This window comes from Mustela putorius, unplaced genomic scaffold (assembly GCF_011764305.1).
Source record: "Mustela putorius furo isolate JIRA1106 unplaced genomic scaffold, ASM1176430v1.1 tig00003983_pilon_pilon_pilon, whole genome shotgun sequence".
Classification (NCBI taxonomy): Eukaryota; Metazoa; Chordata; class Mammalia; order Carnivora; family Mustelidae; genus Mustela; species Mustela putorius.
The window spans coordinates 5,676,153-5,693,130 of record NW_025422123.1 but is presented as its reverse complement, the minus strand read 5'-3'; the positions used below and the strand labels follow the sequence as shown (position 1 = coordinate 5,693,130).

Sequence of the window (16,978 nt, the reverse complement as noted above, 5' to 3'; positions counted from 1 at the left end):
ATGGATAAAGAAATAAGACCAATCTATATGCTGCCTATAGGAGACTCATTTCAGAAGTAATTCACACACAGAATGGAAGTTAAAGGACGGAAAAAGATCTTTCATGCAGTGGAAATGAAAATAAAGCTGAAGTACCTACTCAGATCAGACAAAACATACTTGAAAACAAAGACTGTATAAAAAGACAAAGAATGGCATTACTTAATGATAAAAGGAGTCAACCCAGCAAGAAGATAGGACATTTATGAATGTAGATGCACCCAACAGGAGCATCAAAATATATAAAGCAAATATTAACAGATCTAAAGGAAAAAACCGAAAGCATCTGTAAATGATACACTAGCAGCCACATGCCCCAATGTTAGGGACCATTCAAGACCTCTCCTCACAAAACTTCAGACCCAGGGAACTTAGTGCAAGTGGCAGGGTGAGAACCTGCCTCTCTAAAGGTGGCAACAAAGGCACCCAGGTGGCTCAATTGGTCAAGCATCTGCCTTCAGCTCAGGTCATGATCCTGGAGTCCCAGGATCGAGCCCCACCTCAGGCTCCCTGCTCAGTGGGGAATCTGCTTGTGCTCACTCTCTCTCATTCTCTCTCTCAAATAAATAAATAAAATCTTAAAAAAAATTAAAATGTACAACACCAAAATATATGGAATGAAATTTCCACCACCCAGGGACCATGGTTTGCCCCCTTTCTAAGCCCTTCTTTCCCCCCTCCAAAGGTGTTGCCAAGTTTATTGGTTAGAGCACAGAACAAATACTGAGCCTGGGCAGGGATCTGGGCACCATGTCTTGCTAGCACAGTGAGTCACAGCTCCAGGCCCAGGCTCTGTTCCTCTCAGCTTCTGTGTTCCTCTCTGCTTCTACACCCTTCTACGTCCTCTGGGATAGGGTGGACCAGCCAGTTTGAGTTGGGTCAGAAGGCAGAGTTATCGGGGCGCCTGGGTGGCTCAGTGGGTTAAGCCGCTGCCTTCGGCTCAGGTCATGATCTCAGGGTGCTGGGATCGAGTCCCACATCGGGCTCTCTGCTCAGCAGGGAGCCTGCTTCCTCCTCTCTCTCTGCCTACTTGTGATCTCTCTCTGTCAAATAAATAAATAAAATCTTAAAAAAAAAAAAAAAGAAGGCAGAGTTATCAGGCCTGAGCAAAGAGGAATAGGATCAGTGCTGGTGAATTACCAGGCTAAAACACAGGCATGACATAGTCCGATTTTTACGTTAGAGAGACCATTCTGGCAGCAATGTGGAGGATGATGGATTTGAGGGGTGATGGCACTCATGCAGCTCCAAGTGATCCCCCAATTCAAGAGACTCTGATGATCATCAGCCTTGGTCTAAGGACCCCAGCCAGTTTCAATGGGAATTGGAAGAGGAGAACCGCTAGCAGGGGCGTACATTTCCTCTCTCCTGCTGCCTCCTGCCACTTGATGACGGCCACCTGAAGCATGGTACTGAGAAGGAATCTACAGCTAAAATCTAGTTTCAGTGGTGGAGAAGGGCTTTTCTATCCACTGGTGATAACCTCCTTGAGCAAGAAGTGAAAGTGGATCAGATGTGTGCTGATTATTTCCAAAACTGTATTACAGTGTTCGTTAGAGGTATAGAAGTGTGTAAAATAGAAGAAGAAGTAAAGGAAGATAAGGGATTAAAAGAAAACTGGCAGGAGGAGGAGAAAGTAGGAATTAGCACAAATGTGGGAGTGGCATTCAGAATTGTGCATGATCACAAGGGTGAGGCCTAAAAAGGAACAAGAAACCCCATATGTCCTTGTCAACCTTCATTCTCAACACATCTCAACACATGAAAATCTGCCCACACTGGATTTCTCCTGGAGGGGAGTCCACAGGTTATCCCAGGGATGCTAGTAAAAAATGCAGATCCTTGGGCCCAAGTGAATCAAAATTTGGCCTTGCAAGTTAGGTAACTCAATAAAACACAGTAACTAAAAACAGAGTTCTCCACTCTTGGGTTGGATGGACTAGCACTAGGACTAGCACTACAGCCCCAGGAGTATGACATTTACTGTATAAGAAAACACAGCCAATCACAATACAGGGAGATGAGTTTATAAATTGTATTGATGAATCACTTTAAAAGTTGATGGTGTTGGGGAAAACTAGAAGGATGGCTAGATCTTGCAAGATCCTACAGTGTAGAATCAAAAATTACATTTTCTAGATTTCGTTATAAATCCAGGTTGGTTATAAGTCCATACAGGTTGGGTGCAGAACTGCCTAGAGGAAGCATCATTTGGTGTCATCTATGGCCCAAGGAGTCATAATTCAGCTAAACTGCATGAAGTCATGTCATAATAAATACCTTCTTAAATTCATCTTCTTTATCATTAACATCAACCTCAGGAATGATATTAGCCTCATAATCAGTGCTTTCACCCTCTTCTGTTTCACTTCCAAAAACAACATGTTTCCTCTGTTCTACAGATAAAAAACAAAAATGTATATATGTATAACATTTAATGTTGAGCATTTAGTTTATTCCACATACCCAAATCTTCTTAGGAAACCTCTTCCTTAAAAGTTTTTAATCTAAAAGCTTAAGACTTATTTCAGTAGGAATCATCTTTGAATTCAATTTAAATCACCCATCTCAATAGAATCGCAATTCTACTAAGAAATACTCTTTAAATATACTCCTTCTTAGTATACAGAATTAAGAAAGATTTTAAGTGGGCTTTATATATTATCTTTCCAAAATATGTGTTGGGGCGCCTAGGTAGCTCAAAGTGTTAAGCGTCTGCCTTCAGATCAAGTCATCTCGGGGTCCTGGGATCAAGCCCACATAGAGCTCCCTGCTCAGTGGGGAGTCTTTTCTTCCTTCTCCCTCTGCTACTCCCCCTGCTTGTGCTCTCTCTCTCTCTGTCAAATAAATAAAAATTAAAAATAAAATATGTGTTTATCTTTTGAGCATTTTAACTTAATGAGCTAATTGGAGTTTTTGACACTTCTGAAGAAAGCTAATTAAACTAAGTAGGAAAACCTCTAAGAGAAATAAGACAGGCCATGGATACTTACTTTTTAAATTTAAATTTAATTAATTAACATATAGTTATTATTAGTTTCAGAGGCAGAGCTCAGTGATCACATGCCCTCCTTAATGTCCATCACCCAGTTACCCCATTCCCCATCCCTCTCCCCTCCAGCAACCCTCAATTAGTTTCCTATGATTAAGAGTCTCTAGCAGTTTTTCTCCCTCTCTGATTTTGTCTTATTTTATTTTTCCCCTCCCTTCCCCTATGATCCTCTGCTTTCTTTCTTAAATTCCACGTATCAGTGAGATCATATGACAATTGTCTTTCTCTGATTGACTTATTTCACTTAGCATAATACCCTCTAGTTCCAAGGTTGTGGATAGTTATTTAAGCTCTTAGTCTTAGCCCTACTGACATTCTTGGTTATTGAAGGCTGTTCTGTGCACTAAAGAATGTTCAGTAGCATCCCTGAGCTTTACCCACTAGATGCCAGTAGCAGCGCCTCTGCTATATGACAACCAAAAATGTCTCCAGACATTTTAGCATGGTGTGCTAAAAGAAAAAAGAGAGAGATTAACATAGCAGGGCTAAGATTTGTTTGCAACATTGGTCCTTGGTTGGCATCTGATTCCCACCATTCTCTAGTTGATATAAGGGCGCCGTATGCCTAAGTAGTTTGTGCAAATGGTATAGTGTATGCTGAACACGTTTTCCTTCAGGGAGTCTGGAATTTGGGTACCTGCTAAGCAGAAGGCACCTGCTTGAGAACATATCCATCACTCTTGTGATTATACTATCATAACTCAAACACTGTAACTAGGAAGCAAAATTACCTGGTAGTGGTTTTGCTGTTTTCCCACTGTACTTAACTTCATAAATATTTTCAAATATTAATATAAGTTCTTTGACAGCTTCTTCCACATGCTTACTTTTGTGGTTTAGAACATCAGCCCATTCTTTTGTGTATGTCTATTAAATAAGGCAATGACTATTAATTTACAGATGCTTAAAAATACTGTAAAATCTATTAATATAACTTTAATCTCTAAAAGTATAATTAACATCACTTGAAAATGACTAGAGAGGGGTGCCTGGGTGGCTCAGTTGGTTAAGTGGTTGCCTTCAGCTCAGGTCATGATCCCAGGGTCCTGGGATTGAGCCCCACGGCAGGCTCCTTGTTCAGTAGGGAGCCTGCTACTCCCCTGCCTGCTGTTCCCCCTGCTTGTGCTTGCTCTCTGTTACTCTTTCTTTTGCTCACTCTCTCTGTGTCAAGTAAATAAATAAAATCTTGAAGAAAAAAAAAAAGAAGAAGAAAAGAAAAATGACTAGAGATAGTTGCCAGTAGCATAATGTTTTAGATCCAAAACTGTCAATGGCTAAAGGCATAGCTGCTAAGGTCCAAGTAAAGAAAAGGAAGAGAGAAAAAGAAAAACTCAAAGTCTTTGACTTTTATCTGACTCAATCACCCGTAAACATCTACATTCACATTTAATGATGACTGGCACCTGGCTGGCTCATTAGGTAGAACAGACTCTTAACCTTGGGATCATGAGTTCAAGTTCCATGTTGAATATAGAGTTTACTTAAAAAACAAAAACAAAAACAAAACAAAGAAAGAAATAAAAATAACAATTTTTTTAGAAAGCTGAAGAACAAGAGAGATAAGGATGTCAAACATTGAAAATGAGAAGTGGTTTCAAAAAAGGACAATCCAAAGAGTTGCTTTGAGATTCAAACAAAATAAGGTTTTAAAGTGAGCACGAGGCTCATTTATGCCAGGCGTCTATTTAAGAGCTTCCCATGTAATAGCCCATTTAATTAAATGACAACCACTTGGGATAGGTAATATCATTGTCCCCATTTCATAGATGAGAAAACCGAGGCTCAAAGAACCAGCAACTTGTCCAAGGTCACATAGCAACTGGACAACGCAGGAGTTTGAAACCAGTGTTGCCTGATTTTAAACCCAGGACTTTGCCTTTCTGAACTTTTCTAATAGGTTTTGGGAAGAAATTAAGAACTAATTAAATTCAGAAAAGAAAACTGGCCTATGAGGTTGAACAGGTCTTTTGACATGTCTATGATGTCCATACCTTTTAGGGAAGAGGAAAATAAAAGGGAGCAGCCAACACAGGCTTTCAAACTCATTTCTGCAAGGGGATCTGAGCCTGTCTAAGCAAAAACCTCCATACAGACAAGACTCAGAAAGTCCCATATCTCTCATGCACTGCCTTTGCATGTTCCTTTTTTGACTACTGGATTGAGAGAGCTACTTCGAAGTCTCTCTCTCTCTCTCTCATTTATTCCACTTTGTGTGTATCTGAACCCACCCTCTTCTTTTCTCAGTCTCAGAAGAAGTGGTGTTGTTCCTCCTCCGACCTGGAGATATTCTCCAATGCCCTCCCCACCGCGCCAGCTCTTCCCAACTGGGAAGACTTATTCATTCTAGCCCTTCTGATTAATTCAACACAGTGGTTAACACTGGAATGACAGTGGTGAGAGCCATGTTAGATGAGCAGGGAAAACAAACAACTCTGAAGAGGCAGAACCCAGATTATTGGTCGCCCAGGGCTGGAAGGGTTGAGATGAAAGATGTTATAAAACTGTGATGATGGTTGCCCAACTCTGTAAATACACTAAAACCACTGGGCTGTATACTTTAAATGAGTATGTTGTTATGTTGTGTGAATCATGTATCTCCATAAAGGTATTAAAAATATTAATTCGTGGGGCACCTGGGTGGCTCAGTGGGTTAAGCCGCTGCCTTCGGCTCAGGTCATGATCTCAGGGTCCTGGGATCGAGCCCCACATCGGGCTCTCTGCTCAGCAGGGAGACTGCTTCCCTCTCTCTCTCTCTCTCTGCCTGCCTCTCTGCCTACTTGTGATCTCTCTCTGTCAAATAAATAAATAAAATCTTTAAAAAAAAAAAAAATATTAATTCGTGCCAGAAATAATCTGAGCCAGGAACTGGGGAACACAAAAGGAGATGGGAAGTGAAAGATGGGACAGTGAAGGCAGCACGCATGGGAAGTTGGGCTGTGAATGAGAAATGAAGGGAAGTGTGCGAAGGTTTTTGTTTGTTGACAAGGAAAAGACAAGAGAACGTTTTAGACTGCTAGAAGGAGGGGTCCGGTGGAGGGGAAAAGTGAAGATAGAGAAGAGAGGAAAGAAGACTGTGGGAGGAAGGCTGCCAAGAGGGCAAGAAAGAGTGAGATCTGGGGGCGCCTGGGTGGCTCAGTGGGTTAAGCTTCTGCCTTCGGCTCGGGTCATGATCTCAGGGTGCTGGGATCGAGCCCCACATCAGGCTCTCTGCTCAGCGGGGAGCCTGCTTCCTCCTCTCTGTCTCTGCCTGCTTCTCTGCCTACTTGTGATCTCTGTCTGTCAAATAAGTAAATAAAAAATTTAGAAAAAAAACAAAGAAAACAGTGGGATTTGGGGCCCATCTGGAGGACCGAGACTTTGAAAAGAGTTTGGAACTTCCTCCATGAGGCTTCTCAGAACTCAGTGAAGAGCAGCCTGAACTGAAGGGCAGTCCAGGGACAGACTGGAAAACCGTCAAACTAATTTTCTTTCTTTTTTATTTTTTTAAAATGAGATACAATTCACAACACAATACCACAAAGATTATCCTTGTAGAGTATACAATTCATTGGTTTTTAGTATATTCACAGAGCTGTGCAACCATCACTGCTATTTCCAGAGTATTTTCATCTCCCCCCAAAAGAATTCTCAGACCCATTAGCAGTCCCTCCTCGTTCACCCATCTTCACAGAGCTGGCAGCCACCAATCGACTTTCTGTCTCCATGGAGCCAAGCTGATTTGGTTGAAATAACTTTTAATACCCTTTGATGTATTTACCAGTCTTCCTATCATAACTTGGATCACATTTCCCTGATTTTCTATTCCCTTTGTGTACCTATCGAGATACAGATATGTCAGTCAGGGTTCAGTCAGGAAAACAGATGCCGCACCAGCTATTCTACCCGACAGAATGAGAGAACGTAATATAGAGAAGTGATTAAACAACTGTTAAAGGACTCAAATAGGCAAAAAGAGACACAAAAGTCACATGGAGAGTTACTGCAGGAAGCAGCTCCCGAACCTGGAAAAGCAAAGGCAAGAGGCTGGAGTTTCTAGAACCTGGAGCTGGGAAGTAAGGGAGCTGCCCAGCCGGTGCTCCTGCCTCAGGGCGGAGCCTTGTGGGGCTGGTACATCTGAGAAGCCAGAGAGGTGAGTTCTGGAAGGACTAGAAAAAGCTAGGACCTAGGATTGACTGTCACTGCCAGCCAAGAGAGGTTGTCTGACTATATTGGGAACAGAAAGAAAAGCCGGAAAGGGTAAGTCTCTTCTTTCTCCTCCGCCCTCCTTCTATCACCGCTATTGGCAAAGTCTAAAAGGAAGCCAGGTGGCCAAGGATAAATGCACTTTGCCGAGTCCCAGGCTCAGCAGCATGGAGCAAAGGATCCAGAGTGAAGCCGGTGATGATAGTTTTTTTTTTTTTTAAAAGAACATAATCTCCCCTAAAACCACAGTTAGATGCTCCAAGTCAAGGACCACATCCCAGACTGCAAATATCGCCGGTCTGAAATATGGTTTGAAACCCCCGGTTGGCCCACACAAACCTCCCACCAAAATTAGCAGTATGTGTATTGTATGTGTGTTTCCAAAACTATTTCTGTCCAGAATATTACCAGACTTGCCCTGTCATTATAAATCTTACTCTGCCTTCATTATAAAGGCCCACCTGATGACAGGTTTATATTACTAGACCTTGGATCCGTCTGATGCAAGTGACTGGCACATATTGATTGGCAAAGCGCTCTTCAAAATTCCAGCTTTTGTATCTTAACTTATCACTTATCTAATAGTAATAGCATCTGCTGGTAGGATATCAATGCAATCACCACCTTCAAACTCGGTCACACTTTATTCTAATTTCCCTGATTTGTGTGATCGGTTTCTCTTTCTATGCATATAAAATTTCTTCATTAGTGTGTGCAAAGTAAATTCTATCTGGTAGTGTGAGTTTTTCTCCCACAACAGTTATAGGTATATATCAATAGAAAATGATTATCATTGTAAATGGGACAAAAAGGATACTGATAGAGATATTTCCTGTTCCTTTGTATTCTGCTTGTTTCTAAGTAAGGCCTGGTGTGAAGTGCATAGAGTCAGATTCTAGAATGAGTGAGAAGAAAATGACAGGCAGGAAATTACCCCCTCCACCCCCCTGGGGCAGGAAGCAGTAGACTTTTTCTTTGGAAAATTTCATTTGCTCAGAAAAGGCCTTTTCAGCATCTGAAGGGCAGTCCCTCCTAGAATAATACAGAATTCAAGAAACAGAGCAGACAGTGAGAGTTCCAGGTTAATAATTTTGCAGCTGACCTAGAGACTAATCAACCCGGGTTAAAAACGGGTAGTCAGAGGGCTCTGAGAGGAAATCTCTTGGGGGGAAAACTGGGAGTCCGATATAATTGTGTATTTGAAAGAACGTGTGAAAACAGAAACAATGAGAAACCCCAAGCAAAACAGAAAAGTTGTTTAAGAAAAAATACATTACATGTACAATATATGGTTCTGCATTGACTAATATTTGTATGGGCATAATTAAGTGTTGCTATTTACCATTATTGTTTAACTAAAAATTATTTTATAACTATATTGAGAAAACAAGGGAGGATTGATAGAGGATAGGGCTCACTTATTAAAGCAGGAAGCAAATAATGTGCAAATTTGTCAATTCAAGAAGCAGCACCCCAGATATACTACTTGGGAGATACAGAAATAATACTATAAGGAATAGCCAAAAGTTTAAAATTGAGTGCCTTTCCTAAGACCCAAATTGTGATCTCCATATACTATTTTGTACTGGTAATGTGGAAAGGAATGAAGGCTGACTGGAGAAATGGGTGATCCCAGATCTGGGACAGGAAATGTACAAGATAAGCCCATGATACCCTATAGTTCCAGAAAGCAAGGGAGCTTTCAAAGACTACCGGAGTCATATAAAAAAATATAGAAGCCAGCCTGAAGGATTCCACTTAATGAAGATGGAAAAAATTTAACGCCAAAAAGACATTTCCCAAAAAGACATACAAATGGCCAAGAGACATATGGAAAGATGTTCAATGTCCCCGATCAGGGAAATACAAATCAAAATTATAAGACACCACCTTACCCCTGTCAGAATGGCTAAAATAAAAAACACAAGAAACAAGTGTTGGGCGAGGATGTGGAGGCAAAGGAACCCTTTTGTATTATAGATAGGGATGCAAACTGGCACAGCCATACTGTGCTGGAAAACAGTATGGAAGTTCCTCAAAAAGTTAAAAATAGATCTACTCTATGATCCAGTAGTCACAATACAGGGTATTTACACAAAAAAAAGAAAAAAAGAAAAAAAACCCAACATTAATTCAAAGGAATCGATGCAGCCCTATGTTTACTGCAGCATTATTTATAATAGCCAAATTATGGAAGCAGCCCAAGTGTCCACCAATAGATGAATGGATAAAGATGTGATATGTAGAAACAATGGAATATTTTCCCACCATAAAAGAGAATGAGATCTTTCCATTTATAACAACTTGGATAGAAACAAAACAAAAGATCAAATGAACAAACAGACAAAAACAACAACAACAAAAAAAACAGAAACAGACTGATAAATACAGAAAACAAAACTGGTGGTTGCCAGAGGGGATGAGGGTGGAGAGATGGATAAAATAGGTGATGAGAATTAAGAGGTACAAACCTCTAGCTGTAAATCCATCAGAGAGATGTAAAGTACAGGATAAAGAATATAGTCAATAATATTGTAATACTGTACGGTGACAGGTGGTGACTATGCTTATTGTGGTGAGCACTGAGTAATGTACAGAATTGTCAGATCGCTGTGTTGTACACCTGAAACTAATTTAACATTGTATGTCAAGTATATTTCAACAATTAAAAAAGAGAGGTACCTAATCATATTTTCTTCCTGAGAAACAGTGCTAGCACCATTTAATTAATCCATCATTTTCCCCACTGAACTAAAATATTACCTTTGATGGTGTATTAATTTTTTATTGTGCTCTTTTTCTCCTAGAGTCTTTACTTTGTTCCTCTAAATTATATATTTTTTATGTTAATGCCATATTGATTTGATTACAGTGGCTTTAATAAAATTTTTATTACCTATTCTTCATTATTTATCATTTTAAAATAATAGAGTTTAATGCAATTTAACAAATAAATGTATAGGAATTCTAACTGCAAGTGCATTAAATTTATATAGTAACTTGCAAAAAAAAAAAAAAAAGACAGATTTTTCACAGTAGGTTACCAAAAAAATCCAGCTAAATGTTCTTTAGAAGAAAGAAACCTAAAATAGGAGAACCCAGAATGGTTGGAAAAAACAGACTAGAGAAAGATATATCTGGAACATAATAACCAAAGAAGTCTGGTGTAGCTATAATAATGACAAATAAAATAGTCTTCAAAGATTAAAAGCTTAACAGTGATAGAAGGAACAAATGGTCAGGAAGACATGATCATTTTAAACTTGCATGCTCCAAGAACAAGATATAAAAATGGGCCATTTTGTGTTGTCCCTGTTACAGCCAAAGCCCCAGTGCTGAGAACAAATGACATTAAGATCCTACAGTTTATGCAGAAGGTAGTTCTTAAATGGTAGCAGAGGAGGCAATCATCAGACCTTTGCCCATCTTGAGATTATAGAAAGGAAGTATGATCATTGGTAAAGATCAGGTAGAAATAAGTGTAGGGTATACCAAAGGGACCACTTGGAGACCTTGACCCATGTCCTCTAGAATTGGGGGATAGAGGAGTTGACCTATGCCTAAGTTGTCCTAAGGCAAGAGGCCAGCTGGCTGTCCAAACCCCTAAAGGCAAGAGGAGTCTGCATTTCCATAGAAAAAGGAGCAAACATTCCTGTATGCCATGGGCAGGATTGGACCCCTTGAGATAGAGCTACCTTTGGTTGACACGAGCAAGGTGAGCCAAACCAGCAGGGTGAGTGTAGTTGAAGCACACAGCAGGCAAGAAAGAAAGAAGAATCTGGTTCAAGACATAAAGTAAGAATTTCTAAGAGACTGCTATGTGCCAGGCCTCAAAAATGATTAGACAGGGTTCCTGTCAATGGAACATAAATATGTACTCAAAGAATTTCAGTATATTGTGATGCTGAGGAGGTTGGGTTTTGTCCTCTAGACACCGGATGAAACTGCTCTTGAAGGATTTAAGATCATGAGTGGCAATGTGGAGAATGGATATGACAGGGGCAAATATGGAGGCAGAGAGACCAGTTAGATCATAATATCAGTTGCTAAACTCAGAATGAACCTTAAGGGCCCAACATAAGAAAGGGTAGTAAGTATGGAAAAGAAGAGGCAATTCAAGTAAACTTGGAGTCAAAGGCAAAAACCTCACTATTTCTGAAGACTGACTGAATTTAGAAATGGGAGGCAGGAAATGATTCCAGATGACTTGCAGATTTCTGTGAGTGGCTTAAGGGAAAGTCTGTAGCAATTAAAACCAAGAGGCACTTGAGGTCACCCATCAAAGGAAGAAGAGTGAACCACTGCTAGAAACCCAGGAAACTCCAGCCTGAGGTTGAGGATATTAGAAAGATCAGTCTAGGGTGTGGCCGTGAGTTTGAGCTATTGAAGCCATGTTGAATCTTTGGATCTGAGGCTCTCCAAAAAAGCTAGGACGTCTATATGCTACTGATAGAGAATTCCACTGTTAGGTTTTCCATGTTAGGTTTATGAGCCAGGATTTCTATGATTAAAACATAATAGATAAATGCATACCTCATTGAGCGTCAACATGTCTTCTACTTTGGTAGCACCCCCTTCGGGCAGGGAAATTAACACAGTTTTGGCTATCTCCTTTAGAACCGTATCAATATGCATTTCACACAAGTCACTGATCTACCAACAAGAAAAATAAATGTAGAGGAAAACTCTTCTTTCATCCAAATGTACTTGAGTTATAAACTAATTTAGAGGGTTATATCTAGAAACTTGGGCCTTGAGCCAAGCACAATTTAGTAGAAATTTTAAGAGTACATCTGCAAAGAAGGCTTAAAATGGAAATAAAGTTTTATACAGCAAGCAAGCATCATGAACCATAATCTCCTATGTGTTATCTCTTTTAATCCTTACTCTGGTCCATGACTCACTTACTATCCAATTTATATAGCTAAAGAAACAAAGGTTCAGATAAGTAAAGTAACCTGGCAAGGAACACATACATAGCAAAAGGCAGATCGCCGTAGCTATGTTTAGCGGACTCCCAAACCTCCAAGTTTTGTCTGTTATACCAGGGTGCCATCACAGATAGCACATCTAATAGGCATGCATAATCTACATAGCAAAGATGTCAGAAATCAATAGGCAGTCTCCAGTTAGATGAATGCCTCAACTAACTAATAGTAGCTGTATTAATATTAATATTTAAGCATTCTATTCTGCCATTTTCCACAGTCTACCATCATCCCATTTTCTAAACTGCACAGTGGAGAAGAACCGCCATTTTAACAAATTGAAAGCAAGTAATTCAGAGATAAAAACAAGGCAACCCTAAATGAAAAGGTCCCAAAGCAGCAAGAGAAACATAAAGCATTATTTTTTTGACTTAATAGGAGTCCTTCTTGTTAAAAGTCACACCCTTTAGCTTTCATACGTAAGCAAACTATTCCTTATAGCCTGAGTATGAATGTATGTAGTTTTTTAAAATGTATGTGTCATACCTTCTTTAAAAGTTGATTGAACATATTCAAAACTGAGTCAACCTCCTTAAAGAAGGTTTCCAGTGTTAAAGACGACCATGTTAATATTGTGAGCCCTTGTCTCAACACAGATTCCACCTAGGAAAAGAAGAAAAAAAAGTAGCAGCTTCCATGATTAGCAGGAATATCTGCGTTTACAAAAAGAAAAAAAAAAAAGCTTTTTTTTATTACCTGGAATTATCATATGTTATATTTCCTTAATTATATTTCCCTCCACTATACCTGGTAAAGGTGACTTTGCTTTTTAATCATCTTTGGTTGTCCATGAAGAATCATGGATTCTTAGAAAGTGCTCATTATTGAGATTTAGTTGTTTTTCAAAGGCAACAAAACTTGTTGACAAGAAATCACTCTATAGGAAAAATAGAGCTATGGTGTTGAACTAGAAAGACAGAAGATCCAGGCAAGAATAGATGTTCTAAAATCCATAATCTGTAGAACGTGGATCTAATTTTAAACAACAGGGAAATAATATAAACCTTCAGCATTACCAACCTTTTTCATTTTAGGGGTCATCAGATTGACAAACACCGAAGGCACTTCCTGACATAAGTCTTCATAATACTGCAGAAGACCCTGTTGAAAGTCAAAATGGTATGTGTGATTTTAATTTATTGTAAAGCAAGTCATATTTTCATCCATACCAGGAAGGTTTCATTATACCTTTTTCCTCATAGTCCTGCAAAGATTAAGGCTGCTCGCCTAAATTTAGATTAATTTATCATACTTTTTCTTCTCCTGTAAATTACCTTAACATATCCTTTAAACAGCAAGTCAGTGAAACTTTCTAGTGTTGCATGTTTTGTATTTATTATTTAATTTTTTTCTGTATTTATGCTATTTCAAATAGCTTGGATAATTATCTTTCCACAGTAGCTGTCATTATACATTTTTCCCCTCTCTGTTCCTTGTCTTCTGACACATTAAAGCATATTGTTACTGATGCCACACTTCTTTCCTTGAATCAAAATAAATGTATGCGGAGAGGAGTCAAGATGGCGGAGAAGTAGCAAGCTGAGACTGCTTCAGCTAGCCGGAGATCAGCTAGATAGCTTATCTAAAGATTGCAAACACCTGAAAATCCATCGGCAGATCGAAGAGAAGAAGAACAGCAATTCTTGAAACAGAAAAATAACCACTTTCTGAAAGGTAGGACCGGCGGAGAAGTGAATCCAAAGCGACGGGAAGATAGACCCCGGGGGGAGGGGCTGGCTCCCGGCAAGCGGCGGAGCAACCGCGCACAAAATCAAGACTTTTAAAAGTCTGTTCCGCCGAGGGACATCGCTCCAGAGGCTAAACCGGGGCGAAGCCCACGCGGGGTCAGCGTGGCCTCAGGTCCCGCAGGGTCACAGAAGGATCGGGGGTGTCTGAGTGTCGCAGAGCTTGCGGGTATTGGAACGGGAAAGCCGGCTACAGAGACAGAGCTGACAGTAAGCTCGCAGCTCCGTGTTACCTTGAACCGGTCGCAGGCTCGGTGAGCTCGGAGCGCGGCCGGAGGTCAGGCAGACGGGAGAAACTGGGCGCGGTTCTCTGAGGGCGCACTGAGGAGTGCGGCCCTGGGCTCTCGGCTCCTCCGGGCCGGAGAACAGGAGGCCGCCATTTGTATTCCCGTCCTCTGGAACTCTACGGAAAGCGCTCAGGGAACAAAAGCTCCTGAAAGCAAACCCGAGCGGATTACTCACCCCGGCCCCGGGTAAGGGCGGTGTAATTCCGCCTGGGGCAAAGACACTTGAGAATCACTACAACAGGCCCCTCCCCCAGAAGATCAACAAGAAATCCAGCCGAGACCAAGTTCACCTACCAAGGAGTGCGGTTTCAATACCAAGGAGAGCAGCAGAATTCCAGAGGAGGAGAAAGCCAAGCACGGAACTCATGGCTTTTTTCCTGTGATTTTTTTTTAGTCTTGCAGTTAATTTAATTTTTTCTTTTTCATTTTTTTTTTCTCGCCTTCGGGTAAAATTTATTTTTAAATGTTACCTTTTTCTTTTTTTAACGATTTTTACTAGTTTATCTAATATATATATATTTTTTTTACATTTTTCTTAGGTGTTTTCTTTTTTTAAAAATTCTTTTCTTTTCTTTTTTTTTTCTTTTTCTTTTCTTTTTGTTCTTTTTTTCTTTCTTCCTTTTTGAACCTCTTTTTATCCCCTTTCTCCCCACTCACGATTTTGGATCTCTTCTAATTTGGTTAAAGCATATTTTCCTGGGGTTGTTGCCACCCTTTTAGTATTTTACTTGCCCCTTCATTTACTCTTATCTGGACAAAATGACAAGACGTAAAAATTCAACACAAAAAAAAGAACAAGAGGCAGTACCGAAGGCTAGGGACCTAATCAATACAGACATTGGTAATATGTCAGATCTAGAGTTCAGAATGACAATTCTCAAGGTTCTAGCCGGGCTCGAAAAAGGCATGGAAGATATTAGAGAAACCCTCTCGAGAGATATAAAAGCCCTTTCTGGAGAAATAAAAGAACTAAAATCTAACCAAGGTGAAATCAAAAAAGCTATTAATGAGGTGCAATCAAAAATGGAGGCTCTAACTGCTAGGATAAATGAGGCAGAAGAAAGAATTAGTGATATAGAAGACCAAATGACAGAGAATAAAGAAGCTGAGCAAAAGAGGGACAAACAGCTACTGGACCACGAGGGGAGAATTCGAGAGATAAGTGACACCATAAGACGAAACAACATTAGAATAATTGGGATTCCAGAAGAAGAAGAAAGTGAGAGGGGAGCAGAAGGTATACTGGAGAGAATTATTGGGGAGAATTTCCCCAATATGGCAAAGGGAACGAGCATCAAAATTCAGGAGGTTCAGAGAATGCCCCTCAAAATCAATAAGAATAGGCCCACACCCCGTCACCTAATAGTAAAATTTACAAGTCTCAATGACAAAGAGAAAATCCTGAAAGCAGCCCGGGAAAAGAAGTCTGTAACATACAATGGTAAAAATATTAGATTGGCAGCTGACTTATCCACAGAGACCTGGCAGGCCAGAAAGAGCTGGCATGATATTTTCAGAGCACTAAACGAGAAAAACATGCAGCCAAGAATACTATATCCAGCTAGGCTATCATTGAAAATAGAAGGAGAGATTAAAAGCTTCCAGGACAAACAACAACTGAAAGAATTTGCAAATACCAAACCAGCTCTACAGGAAATATTGAAAGGGGTCCTCTAAGCAAAGAGAGAGCCTACAAGTGGTAGATCAGAAAGGAACAGAGACCATATACAGTAACAGTCACCTTACAGGCAATACAATGGCACTAAATTCATATCTCTCAATAGTTACCCTGAATGTGAATGGGCTAAATGCCCCTGTCAAAAGACACAGGGTATCAGAATGGATAAAAAAACAAAACCCATCTATATGTTGCCTCCAAGAAACACATTTTAAGCCCGAAGACACCTCCAGATTTAAAGTGAGGGGGTGGAAAAGAATTTACCATGCTAATGGACATCAGAAGAAAGCAGGAGTGGCAATCCTTATATCAGATCAATTAGATTTTAAGCCAAAGACTATAATAAGAGATGAGGAAGGACACTATATCATACTCAAAGGGTCTGTCCAACAAGAAGATTTAACAATTTTAAATATCTATGCCCCCAATGTGGGAGCAGCCAACTATATAAACCAATTAATAACAAAATCAAAGAAACACATCAACAATAATACAATAATAGTAGGGGACTTTAACACTCCCCTCACTGAAATGGACAGGTCATCCAAGCAAAAGATCAACAAGGAAATAAAGGCCTTAAATGACACACTGGACCAGATGGACATCACAGATATATTCAGAATATTTCATCCCAAAGCAACAGAATACACATTCTTCTCTAGTGCACATGGAACATTCTCCAGAATAGATCACATCCTCGGTCCTAAATCAGGACTCAACCGGTATCAAAAGATTGGGATCATTCCCTGCATATTTTCAGACCACAATGCTCTAAAGCTAGAACTCAACCACAAAAGGAAGTTTGGAAAGAACCCAAATACATGGAGACTAAACAGTATCCTTCTAAAGAATGAATGGGTCAACCGGGAAATTAAAGAAGAATTGAAAAACATCATGGAAACAAATGATAATGAAAATACAACGGTTCAAAATCTGTGGGACACAACAAAGGCAGTCCTGAGAGGAAAATATATAGCGGTACAAGCCTTTCTCAAGAAACAAGAAAG

At 40.0% G+C, this 16,978-nt stretch overlaps 1 protein-coding gene across 1 annotated transcript in view; it reads right to left on the bottom strand.

The window, feature by feature from the left end:
• DNAH8 (dynein axonemal heavy chain 8) overlaps nucleotides 1–16,978 on the bottom strand; it is a 365,321-nt gene that overhangs the window by 259,062 nt on the left and 89,281 nt on the right. The window contains exons 19-23 of the mRNA XM_045071144.1: nucleotides 13,282–13,362; nucleotides 12,748–12,864; nucleotides 11,807–11,926; nucleotides 3,823–3,958; nucleotides 2,320–2,435 (exon numbers count right to left, since the gene is read on the bottom strand). Of these exons, the coding sequence (XP_044927079.1) occupies nucleotides 2,320–2,435; nucleotides 3,823–3,958; nucleotides 11,807–11,926; nucleotides 12,748–12,864; nucleotides 13,282–13,362 (570 nt within the window). The remainder of the gene's footprint in view (nucleotides 1–2,319; nucleotides 2,436–3,822; nucleotides 3,959–11,806; nucleotides 11,927–12,747; nucleotides 12,865–13,281; nucleotides 13,363–16,978) is intronic.